The 13,354-nt window shown below is 42.3% G+C and overlaps 1 protein-coding gene across 1 annotated transcript in view; it reads right to left on the reverse strand.

Moving 5' to 3' along the window:
- ADGRB1 (adhesion G protein-coupled receptor B1) overlaps positions 1–13,354 on the reverse strand; it is a 341,354-nt gene that overhangs the window by 187,896 nt on the left and 140,104 nt on the right. Inside the window, exons 12-14 of the mRNA XM_058174889.1 lie at positions 9,242–9,310; positions 6,558–6,666; positions 4,880–5,023 (exon numbers count right to left, since the gene is read on the reverse strand). Of these exons, the coding sequence (XP_058030872.1) occupies positions 4,880–5,023; positions 6,558–6,666; positions 9,242–9,310 (322 nt within the window). The remainder of the gene's footprint in view (positions 1–4,879; positions 5,024–6,557; positions 6,667–9,241; positions 9,311–13,354) is intronic.

The raw sequence follows: 13,354 nt of genomic DNA on the forward strand, positions 1-13,354 counted from the left end.
ACATAGGCTCTCAGTGTACGTAAAAGAAATAGAATAGAATAATAAAATAGAATAAAATAGAATAGAATAGAATAGAATTTTTTATTGGCCAAGTGTGATTGGACACACAAGGAATTTATCTTTGGTGCATACGCTCTCAGTGTACATAAAAGAAATAGAATAGAATAGAATAGAATAGAATAGAATAGAATAGAATAGAATAGAATAGAATAGAATAGAATAGAATAGAATTTTTATTGGCCAAGTGTGATTGGACACACAAGGAATTTGTCTTGGTGAATATGCTCTCAGTGTACATAAAAGAAATAGAATAGAATAGAATAGAATAGAATAGAATAGAATAGAATAGAATAGAATAGAATAGAATAGAATAGAATTTTTATTGGCCAAGTATGATTGGACACACAAGGAATTTGTCTTGGTGAATATGCTCTCAGCATACATAAAAAAAATAGAATAGAATAGAATAGAATAGAATAGAATAGAATAGAATAGAATAGAATAGAATAGAATAGAATAGAATTTTTATTGGCCAAGTATGATTGGACACACAAGGAATTTGTCTTGCTGAATATGCTCTCAGTGTACATAAAAAAATTAGAATAGAATAGAATAGAATAGAATAGAATAGAATAGAATAGAATAGAATAGAATAGAATAGAATAGAATAGAATTTTTATTGGCCAAGTATGATTGGACACACAAGGAATTTGTCTTGGTGAATATGCTCTCAGCGTACATAAAAAAAATAGAATAGAATAGAATAGAATAGAATAGAATAGAATAGAATAGAATAGAATAGAATAGAATAGAATAGAAATAATCCTAAAAGCTTTAACCAAAAACTTTCTACTATTGACCTCACCCCATTCCTAAGAGGACCATAAGTGCATAAGCACAAACGTGCCTACCGTTCCTGTCCTATTGTTTTTTCTTTTCTTCTTCCTATATATGTTTATATGTGTATATACTATATAATCTTTTTGTATGATGTTGTGACAAAATAAATAAATAAATATAAATAAATAAAGAATAGAATAGAATAGAATAGAATAGAATAGAATTTTTTATTGGCCAAGTGTGATTGGACACACAAGGAATTTGTCTTTGGTGCATACGCTCGCAGTGTACGTAAAAGAAGATACCTTCCTCAAGAATCATAAGGTACAACACTTAATGATCCAGGCTGTGGGGATCGCTGCCCCCTATCACCACCTCCGAGAGCCCCATTTTCGGCCTATGCCATCATATGACTCTGGAACGCTGCAACCATCATGAGACAATTGCCAAGCATCTGAATTTTGATCACGTGACTGTTGAGATGCTGCAATGGTTATACATCTGAAAAATGGTCATAAGTCAGGTTTTCAGTGCCATTGTAACTTTTAATGGTCACTGAATAAACTGTTGTACGTCGTGGACTAGCTGTAGTACTCTGTAAGAAACTTCTAAAAGGGGAAGGGAGCGCCATTCCCATTATCTCAATGCCAAAGGATCAAGAAATTCTGGAAAAAAAATGGACACTTTGGGTGAATCAGAATCAAAATAGATCTGAAAGGGAACTTGGAGGTCTTCTAGTCCAGGGGTCTCCAACCTTGGCAACTTTAAGACTTGTGGACTTCAACTCCCAGAATCCCTCAGCCAGCAAAGCTGGCTGAGGAATTCTGGGAGTTGACATCCACAAGTCTTAAAGTTGCCAAGGTTGGAGACCCCTGTTCTAGTCCAACCCCCTGCTCAAGCAGGAGACCCTATCAGATAATTGTCCAGTCTCTTCTTAAAAGCCTCCAGTGATGAAGCACCCACAACTTCTGAAGGGAAGCTGTTCCACTGCTTAATTGTCCTTCCATGCGTGTTCAACTTTGTCAGAAATGGTGTAGGGCACTGGTTCTCAACCTTTATAGTGCTGTGACCCCTTTAATACAATTCCCCATGATGTGGCGACCCCTTTAATACAATTCCCCACAATGTGGCGACCCCAACCATAAAATTATTTTCGTTTTGAATTTATCACGCCTGAAGCTGTCTTGCCTAGCGATCTGAACTGCTTGTGATTGCCTTGAGGATGGAGGCATTAAAGCGGAGACTCCTCCCCTATTAAGTTTATCGCGCCTGAAGTCAGATTAGGCTAGCGATTGGGAGTGATTGCAGCTGGCTTGAGAGGGAGACATCAAAGCAAAGATTTCTCTCTTTTTTAATTCATTGCGCCTGAAGCTGAATTCGGCCAGCGATTTGAAGAACCTGCAGCTGGCTTGTGGAGTCAACCATTGGAGCGCGATTCTTCGACTCACAAGTATACTTCCCATATTTCCGATGGTCTTAGGCAACCCCTGGCAAATCGTCATTCGACCCCCAACAGGTCCCGACCCACAGGTTGAGAACCGCTGGTGTAGAGTCTCCTGCTTGGGTGGGTGGGGGGAGAGATTGGACTAGATGACCTACAACGTCCCTTCCAACTCTGTTAGTCTAATCTAATCTAATTTGTCTCCCTATCTCCCACCTGCCCACCGACCTAGAAATTTGCCACGAGGGTCTCAATCTAAATTACATTTAATATCTTGCCTGGCCGTTCTATAATAAAGCCGTTTTATTTCTTCCCTCCTAGCGATTTCTCAGAGTGGCCATTTAGCATTCATCGGGCACCCATAATCGTGTTACTCTCAATTACTTCTGTGAAAGGGAGGGTCGCTAGGGAGGGATGTTCGAGGCTTGGCAGCCTCACCGAGGGCCTGACCTTCCGCACTTGTTTGGAGAAGAGAAGAACGTTGAAAAGGTGGGCTTCCTATTTCAGATTACAGGTGATTCAAAGAGAACTCAGATATTAACTCGGTCCATGCAGGACAGGAAACTTTGGGTCTTCTTTCTGAGGGAACGTGTTCCGGATTTCCTAAGTGTTAGACTGCCATATTTTTCAGACTATAAGACTCACCTAAATTTAGAAGAGGAAAACAACAAAGAAAATTTTGACCTTCGTGTGCCCCATTTTTGAGCCTTTTTGGGGGGCTTTCTTTGGCCCTTTTTGGAAAAAATGGGCCAAAAAAAGCCTCTAAAACAAGCCAGAAAAAGCTTCAAAAATGGGCTGAGAAAAGCCTTGAAAATGGGCTGAGAAAAGCCTCAAAAGCAGGCTTAAAAGCCTCAAAATTGGCTGAAAAAAGCCTCAAAAATGGGCTGAAAAAAGCCTCCAAAACAGGCTGAAAAATGCCTCGAAAATGGGACAAAAGAAGGCCTGAAAAAGGCCCCAAAAAAAGGCCCAAAAATGGGGCATGCGGAGCCCAAAAAATGTCTGGCAGGTGGGTGAGGCTTAGCCAATATTCAGTCTATAAGACACACTGACATTTTTAGCCCTTTTTAGAAAACAAATGTGTCTTATAGTCCAAAAAATACGGTACTCGATTAATCATGTACCAATAGAAGAAAATATTTGTAACTTAGAGGTAAACTGTGGTTCCTTGGTGATATCTAAGCTTGTGTCAGCCCTGAAACCATTTTGGAAATTTTCAGGGCTGCCACAGCAAGCTGTGGGAATGTGAAGCAGGAGATAGAGATAGCTGGGGGAGGGAAATGTAGCCAAAATAACATTCTTTCTTATGGGAGCCAAGGATGTCCCTACCAGGTGCTTGGAAGGCATGGACCAAAGACAGTTGTAGAAGGACTGTGACCTCATTGGACCATGTGAAGGATGTGTGACCTGGGGGGGGATGAACTCTGGGTTTTGATTTGGGTGGGGAAAACCTCGGGTCCTTCAGAGTCGGGTTTTCACCAGCTGTGCCAAGATGGCATTCCTAATAAAATTTTACTTTGAGGAAATTTCAGGCCTCAGAGCTTTGATTTCATTCGGTCTGTTACTTGGAACCCTGACAGCTTGGTTGCTTTCTTGCAGATGTTTCATGACCCAACTAGGTAGCGTCATCAGAACGAGAAGGGAGTGGGGTTTGCAGGGAGAGGGAGGGAAGAGGAGGAGGAGGAGGAGGAGAACAAGGACTGTGGGGTCCTTGGTGCTCTCTGAGCTTAGTTGTCCCAAAGGTGCTTTTCCAAAAAACAACTGGATTTCTGTTGTGGCTCCAGCCCCCGAACCTGGCCCCGTGCCCGAAAGTGACTCCGAGAGTGAGAGGGAAGGGCCAGTAAGGCTTACGTTGGGAGCACCGATTCCTTTGGCCCGGCTCCAGGAGCCAGAGCCAGACCAGTCGGAGGACATAATGAGGCCATCATCCCCTGATTCCTCCCTTCCCCAGGCTACGCCTTCAGACCCAGCTAATAATAATAATAATCAAGCTTGGATTGACCCGTGCTTCAGAAGATTAGAGAGGCGGCGTCATCAAAGGGAAGGGTGAGGCAGGAGTCCCACCCCACAGGATATATAAGGAGCTTTGGGACTGCTCTCACTCCACGGGAAGCAAAAGCTAGCTGAACCATTTCAAAAAGAGCTGAAAGTCTTGCTACGTGAGTCATTTGTTTGAACTTTGGCAGGCAGCTGCGATTTCTCTGCCAGGACTGATAAGAGCCATGAATCCACTGGCTGAAGGCCCGCTCGTTCATCCGAAGTGGAAAAGGAGACAGAACAATTTCCTTGTTTGTTTTTTCCTCGAAAATGTTTCATTTCTCATCCAAGAAGCTTCCTCAGAACTGAAGCATCTTCTTGGATGAGAAGCAAAATATTCCCTTTTGGAAAAGCACTTTGATGAAAACTTTGGGACAACTTATGGACTTAGAATTCCCCTTCCAACTCTATTATTCCGTTCTACTACGTAACTTCAAGTTCAGATCAGTGGTCTAAGAATGGAGTTTTCCTTAAATAAATACTTGGGGTTTTTCGAAAAGCAAAAAATAAAAGGATGAAAGTTTACAAAGCATTCCACTGAGAAGCTGCACCATTTAGTCTCACCTGATCCTCCTGTGGACAAGATACTTTTCGATATGGTGACCTTGTCTTCTGCATTCCGAGCCCAATCCACCATTCCTCGCCAGCCTTTGACAGGGAAAGTGAGAGCTTTAGCTGCCTTAACAGGCAGCTTCTGGATACTGACAACTTGAGTGAAGAGAGGAAAGAAAGAAAGAAAGAAAGAAAGAAAGAAAGAAAGAAAGAAAGAAAGAAAGGGAGAGAGAGAGAGAAGAGAGGGAGGGGAAGGGAAGGAGGAGAGAAAAAAGAGAAAGAAGGGAAGGGAAGGAAAGGAAAGGAGAAATGAAAAGAAAGAAAGAAGGAAATAAAGAAGGGGGAAAGGAAAGAATAAAATGAAATGCAATGAAACGAAAGAAGACAGGAGGGAGGGGAAAGGAAGGAAGGAAGGAAGAAAGAAAGGAAGATAAAAAGTAAGAGGAAGGAAGGAAGGAAGGAAGGAAGGAAGGAAGGAAGGAAGGAAGTAAGGAGGAGAGAAAAAGAGAAAGAAGGAAGGAAGGAAAGGAAAGGAGAAATGAAAAGAAAGAAAGAAGGAAATAAAGAAGGGGGAAAGGAAAGAATAAAATGAAATGCAATGAAACGAAAGAAGACAGGAGGGGAGGGGGAAAAAGGAAAGGAAAGGAAGAGAGAGATGAAAAGAAAGAAAGAAAAAAAGAAAGAGGAAGGAAGGAAGGAAGGAAGGAAGGAAGGAAGGAAGGAAGAAGGAGGGAGGAGGAGGGAAGGAAAGTAGGAGAGAAAGAGAAAGAAAGAAGGAAGGAAGGAAGGAAAGAAAGAGAAATAAAAAGAAAGAAGGAAGGAAGGAAGTAAAGAAGGGGGAAAGGAAAGAATGAAATGAAATGAAAGAAGATGGGAGGGAAAGGAAAGGAAAGGAAGAGAGAGATGAAAAGAGAGAAAAAGAAAGAGGAAGGAAGGAAGGAAGGAAGGAAGGAAGGAAGGAAGGAAGGAAGGAAGGAAGGAAGGAAGGAAAGAAAGAAAGAAAGAAAGAAAGAAAGAAAGAAAGAAAGAAAGAAAGAAAAAATTCAAACCCAATTATCATAGCACATAATGAACATTGGAAGCAACCTGTTTCATTCTGATCATTGACGTGCAAAAAACTACAACAATTCCACTGTCCAAAAATCCCTCAAGAGTTAACAATTATTAAGTAGGGACGAATCCACACCAAACCATCCATCTACACCCCAAACGCTGAAGAATATTCAGCTGCATTTTAATAACCATTTCCCCGCTCTGCATTTTTGTATGCATCCGATACGACTTTGTGCGTCTCTCCCAGTGGGAATCGCACACATTGGTGCAGGCTCCAGTTCAACCCTTCCAAGCCATTCTTATATTACGATGTGGGTTTTAAAATTGCGTTTTGCGAGTCCATATGCATCGTTATATTTTATTACGTTTATTTTACTTTTATTTTTAGTGTAAACTGCCAGGAGAGGTATAATTCAAACCCGCTGGGCATCTCTTTTCCCATAAACGCAAATTGGGTCAAAAGACTTGTTGTGGTTTGACCTCAAGTTGCCCTCTTTCTGAGAAGCTCAGCAATCCTTCATCGGAAAGTTATCTCTGGATGGTGGGAACGGATCCATTGTCCCAGTATTTGGAATCTATCACTTAGAAGTCAACGGTGGGGGGGGAGAGCAGACTTGGATCGGTCCAACATACTCACCCAAGTTGTCGGTCACTTGATAAGAATCCTGAAAATCTTTCATGCGAAAGCCAACGACGTCAATGAAGTCCTCCAGAAGTCGGAAAAGTTCTTTGACGTTGGACCCCATCTGCAACAGGAGAGCAGGACCTCAGTGAAACAGGTGGGACCCAAGGGACCTACAGGTAGTCCTTGACTTACAACCGTTTGTTTAGCGACTGACTGATCGAAGGACACTGCAAAAAAGTGACTTAGGAGTATTTTTACACACTTAATGACCATTGCAGAATCCCTGTGGTCATATGATTAAAACTCAGAGGCTTGGCAACTGGTATGTACATAGGTACAAAACCATTAAGCAGTAAATCACATGGTGACTGTACTCTTTGTTTGCTCTATGGTGATATATATACAAACAGAATTTCTAACAAGGACAAAGTGGATATCCACACACAGGGAAATGCAGGGAAATAAAAGTGGTTGTACAATTTCCACTGTTATCACACCTGGCAAAATGGGAAGATGGGTTTTCTGTGCTTTTACATTGGCTAAAAAAGCTAAGATTGCAGAATTGGAAAGAGACATGTCTGGTCTTTTTCATTCAATGGCTTGAAGATCTGATTACCCCACAGGTAATCCTCAACCTACGACTGTTTGCTTCAAAGTCATAATGGACCTCTCCAGAGGAACTTACAACCCAGTTCCAAAGTTTTGATGGCTGCCTTGACCTCTTGACCTTCCTAAAGGGGTCTAGGACAACTCACCATGGCCAATTTGCCACAGCCATTTCGCTGCAGGACAACTCACTGCAGGATAAGAGTTACTGTTCTGACCCAGCTCCCCAAACATGACAAACCCACTGACGTGAACTCAAAAGATTCCTTTATTAGGAGCACCAGCAGCCCAGACAAAAAATTTCTCTCGCACGCTAACAAGTTCATTTGGCCGGAAGATAAATAGTTGTCTGCCACATCTATTCATCTCCGCCCTCTGCCTTTTATCCTCAGAGGTAGCAGTGGTGGCTTTCCTTCCCAAGGACTGGCCCATAGATTTCCGTGCTCTCCTCTCCTCTGCCTTCTACGCATCTGCACATCAAGCATTGGACCCAGCTGCTCCTCCTCTTCCTCATCAGCCCCCTCCAGACCTGAGGGCTGTTGACTCTCCACCTGAGGGCTGACGGATGGCCCAGGCTCTGCCTCTGTCTCTCTCTCTCTCTCTACGACAGCTCCATTCCCTCTTCCCCCTCGGAGCTCTCAGGTTGCCTTGATGCTGATCCTGACTCCCACGCCTTCTCCTCCTCTAATTCGGCCGCTGGAGAGGCTAGCGGCTGACATGCCACAACAGTTACTCTAACATTGAAGGAGTGGTGGAATAGATTCATTAAATAAAGTATGCAAAAGGAAGGAGAAAACCAAATGTGAATGTCAAAAATGAAGCGAGTTGGCCATGGCGAGTTGCCTTCCAAAAGAGATTCAAAACCAGGCTCAGCCAACTGGCTTAGGATCCCAATGGTGATGTCCCATCCTGGAGTTGGCTAGCAGATTAGAAGATCTCACCTCCAGCCTGTTTATGCCTTGGTCCTTTTTTTATCCCCTTTGTTAATTACGGATACGGAATTAACCCGTTTTCTGCTCTGCTCCACCGCGCCGAACTGTCGGCTCCCAGGAGCTTCCGCTGACCTGATTAAACATGTTGTGTTAATAACTTGGTTGAAGATTTTATCTTGGCCGATTCCCACGTCTTTGCCCTAGAGCACCCCTGGGATGATTCACACAGAAAAATGCCACCGTAGCTCAGACAAAGACATTTCCTTAAAAAAAATGGGATTAGACAGTTGCTTCCTAGGTTCCCGCGTCTCGGCGCTGCCGAGTTTTGTTTGAAAATCTGCTAAAAAAGATTTGTCGCTCTGCCATCAAGGTACCTTTGATAATATTGAACTAAGCTTCCAAGTGTCACTTTGTCTTCTTGTCTACACGCTTGGCTTTTCAAAAGGCGGCACAATTTTTATTTTTTATTTTTTTTGTGGTTGTGGCTTTTTTTTCTCTTCTTACATCGGAAAAGAAGCCTAGCAAACATTTTTGTACAAAAAGCTTAGCTTTTATTTATTTTATTTTTTCCCCAGTGTCTCTGGCCTCTTTACTACACAAAGCCGGTTTGATGTAGCGAGGAAGGTGCTGGTATAGAAAACCAGGAGACGGGGAGTTCTAGTCCCACCTTAGACATGAAAGGCGGCTATGGGACTATGGGTTAATCACTAGGAGATTGTGAGTTCTAGTTCCACCTTAGTCATGAAAGCCAACTGAGGGATTTTGGGCCAAGCACCAAGAGAATTTGTGAATTCTAGTCCTGATTTAGACATGAGAACTGGCTGGGTGACTTTGGGCCAATCACCAGGTGACTGTGAGTTCTAGTTCCTTAGTACCCTAATCCTTGATGTAGTCACATGATCGTGGTGGAGCGCTCAACTACCAAAACTTCAAATATGGGTTGTAAATACCCATCAGGTCGATTCATCAAAACTTCCAACAGTTGCTAAGCAAATGTTACTATATGGTTTATTATGCAGGTAGTCCTTGACTTACGACTTACCACCAAGCAACTGGTCGTAAATTGAGGACCACCTGTATTATAAACTCCAAGAGAATTCTCATTTTCCTTCCAACAATTTTCAGAAGTTATATCGGGAAGCTGAAGATTTTACATACCAGCTGAGCTTCTTCCCATTTGTCTCGGTTGTCTTCGGTCAAGATGTTGCTAATTACCTGGACGAAGTTCTGAGGAGAAGAAGAAAAAAATCAGAAAGCCAGTGGATTCATCCCTGAAATTGACACACCCTTATTGACACTTGATCAAACTTTTCCAATCCTCCCCATTTTAAGGCAAATAAGTCCTTTCTTTCAGAACCGTTCATTAAATAATGATGAGGAAGCCAGGAAGAAAAGGGTCTTCATATGGACCCTTTAGATTTAATCTGGGTCAGTCACCGAGACCAGGGATTTTGTCTTCCAAGCTTTTGGACAGTGGTGAAATCCAATTTTTTTTAATTACTGGTTCTGTGGGCGTGGCTTGGTGGGCATGGTGTGGCTTAGTGGGTGTGGCTTGGTGGGCGTGGCAGGAGAAGGATACTGCAAAAACTCCATTCCCATCTCTCTCCTGGGGAATGATACTACAAAATCCCCATTCCCTCCCCACTCCAGGGGAAGGATATTGCAAAATCTCCATTCCCACCCCACTCCTGGGGAATGATACTACAAAATCCCCATTCCCTCCCCACTCCAGGGGAAGGATATTGCAAAATCCCCATTCCCTCCCCACTCCAGGGGAAGGATATTGCAAAATCTCAATTCCCACCCCACTCTGGGGCCAACCAGAGGTGGTAGTTGCCGGTTCTCTGAACTACTCAAATTTTCCGCTACCGGTTCTCCAGAACCTGTCAGAACCTGCTGGATTTCAACCCTGCTTTCGGACTCTTACTGGAGCTCATCCTCAGAGAACTTCTCTCTGGAAGAGAGGGTGCTTCGGGCTTTAGATTTTTAAGGCCTGTGGTTATGGTTATCTCTCAAGGACGGAGAGACAGATGCTGTGTGAAGAGGACATTTTAAGGGTATTTCTCAGATCTACCAACGTATTCAACCAGAGGTGATCCATCCATTGGTGAGCTTGATCTTCTATTCCATCTACACTAGCAATTATGGAGACAGCTCATGAAAAGGTGAAGCTAGAACTTCTAAGAAGGTATGAAGAATTCATTTCTCTGAGTTCTTTCCCCCCCTCCACCATACCTTCAGTATGGGTTTTGAGAAGTAGCAGAGCAATGTTTCCCCATCTTGGCAGGTTGATGATGGGTGAACTTCAACTCCCAGAATTCCCCGGCCAGCCAAGGTGGAGAAACATTGCATGACAGTACCTTGTATCTACCTTGTAGATGACCCTCACCCCGTCAAAGACCTTGGAGTTTTCATATCAAACGATCTAAGTGCCAAAGCCCACTGCAACTACATCGCCAAAAAGGCTTTAAGAGTTGTAAACTTAATCTTGTGTATCTTCTTCTCCAGAAACACTACACTACTAACCAGAGCATACAAAATATTTGCTAGACCAATTCTCGAATACAGCTCGACTGTCTGGAACCCACACCTCATTTCGGACATAAATACAATTGAGCGTGTCCAGAAATATTTTACAAGAAGAGTTCTTCACTCCTCTGATCACAACAAAATACCTTATGCCACCAGACTTGAAATCCTGGGTTTAGAAAATTTAGAACTACACCGCCTTCGACAAGACCTGAGTTAAACTCATAGAATCATTTGTTACAACGTCCTTCCTGTTGAAGACTACTTCAGCTTCAATCATAACAATACAAGAGCAAACAATAGATTTAAACTCAATGTTAACCGTTTCAGTCTTGATTGCAGAAAATATGACTTCAGAAACAGAGTTGTTAATGCCTGGAATGCACTACCTGACTCTGTGGTCTCTTCTCAAAATCCCCAAAGCTTTAACCAAAGACTATCTACTGTTGACCTCACCCCATTCCTAAGAGGTCCGTAAGGGGCGTGCATAAGAGCACTAGTGTGCCTACCGTTCCTGTCCTAATGTTTTCTTTGGTTGTATCCAATTCGTATGGTTATTTCATGCTTATACTTATATATACTGTTGTGTTTGACAAATAAATAAATAAAAATAAATAAAATAAACTGTGCTTAAATAACAAAGTGGTATTTGATATTGGGAATTCACCTCCCAATGGATGCAGGGGTGAAATCTACTTACCTTCCTTACTGATCCAGAAGTGCATACACTGCACATCACATGCATGTGCAGACCTTCTGCGCATACACAAAACCTCCTGCGCATGCACAAAAGGTAAAAACACACATTAATTCCTGGTTAAAACCGGGAAGTAATGACACCCAGGTGGGTGGGAGGAGCTTTGCTCCACCATTTCTACTGGATCGCTGAACAATCGGCCACGATCGCTACCGGATTGTGCGATCCAGTCTGATCCAGGAGCATTTCACCCCCTGAATGGATGGATTATCCTACTGAATGCTCAAGTCTGAAAAACTACAAATCCCAGATCTGTGTTAATTTTTTAGATTATTTTAGAACCAGAGCACCAGTGATTTCAGTATCTCAGGCATTAGAGTGGAACTGAAACCGCATAAAGGGTCATTTCCAGGCGGTCTTCAACACCATCCCCTCCTATAGCTGTCCATCAACCAAATAGAACAGGTACAGACTCCAACAGATAGTCAAGACTGCAGAAAGAACAGTTAGAACCAACCTGCCTTTCCTAGAAGACCTGTATATTGCATGGGTCAGAATGAGGGCTAAGAAGAGATCTATAGACCTCTCACATCTTGGACATAAAAGGTAAAGGTTCCTCTCACACATATGTACTAGTCTTTCCCAACTCTAGGGGGTGCTGCTCATCTCCGTTTCCAAGCCGAAGAACCAGCGCTGTCCGAAGACCTCTCCATGGTCATGTGGCCGGCATGACTCAACACCTAAGTCTCATGGAACGCCGTTACTTTCCCACCAAAGGTGGTCCCTATTTTTCTACTTGCATTTTTTACATGCTTTCGAACTGCTAGGTTGGCAGAAGCTGGGCTAAGGAACGGGAACTCACCCCGTTACGCGGCGCGAGGGATTCGAACCACTGAACTGCTGACCTTCTGATTGACAAGCTCAGCATCTTAGCCGCTGAGCCACCATGTCCCCTATCTTGGACATAGACTGTTTCAACTTCTCCCCTCAAGATGGCGCCCAAAAAACTAGACACAGGGGGGGAAAAAATTCCTCCTGCCCTCACTCAGCTGAACACCTAGTTCTCTTTGTCCGGTCTAAAGTCTATCTATATTCACCCAAGTAGTGTGGCTGTAATATTATTATTTATCCTTCTTATTATCTTCTTTACTCTTCCTTTTATTAGGATGATGATGGCAATGAAGCTTTGAACATACACTTCTGTTCCTGAGACAAATTATTTGGGTGTCTAACCATGATTGATCAAATAAAATATTCAATTCAATTCAGTTCAATTTTATTTGGAGGAAGGAAAAAAAATGGCAATGGAGTGACCTGCTAAGAATGGAGGGGAAAAAAATCCCTCCATTCTTATGATGAATTGAATGATTCATTTATCAATTAATAATGATATAATAACTTTGCATGCCCAAATAACTAGACATAGAGACAATTTTTCACTCATGCCATCACATCTAATTCTTACAGGGATATGTCCAAGGGATACGTCCAAGGGATATTTAATGACTATGTAGTAGGGCTGTGTTACTATTATCCTCCCCATCTTTCCTCTTGCGTTCTATTATTAGTATCTTATGATTACATTTCTTTGTTGTTTGTATGTATGTTGAGAGCTTCTGCACTGGAGACAAATTCCTTGTGTGTCCAACTACACTTGGCCAATAAAGCCTTCTATTCTGTCCTGTCCTGTCCTGTCCTGTTATGTTCTATTTTTTCTCTATTCTGTATTTTCTTTTCCATTCTGTTCCATTTTTCTCTCTGTATTCTGTTCTGTTCTGTTCTATTCTATTCCATTCCATTCTGTTCTGTTCTCTGTATTCTGTTTTTTCTATTCTGTTCTGTTCTGTTCCATTCCTTTCTTTGTATTCTATTCTATTCTATCCTGTTCTGTTCTGTTTTGTTCCATTTTCTCTCTATTCTGTATTTTCTTTTCTATTCTGTTCCATTCTTTTCTCTGTATTCTGTTCTATTTTGTTCTATTCCTTCTATTCTGTTCTGTTCTGTTCTGTTCTATTTTCTCTATATTCTGTATTTTCTATTCTGTT

Source organism: Ahaetulla prasina, chromosome 3, assembly GCF_028640845.1.
Source record: "Ahaetulla prasina isolate Xishuangbanna chromosome 3, ASM2864084v1, whole genome shotgun sequence".
Lineage (NCBI taxonomy): Eukaryota > Metazoa > Chordata > Lepidosauria > Squamata > Colubridae > Ahaetulla > Ahaetulla prasina.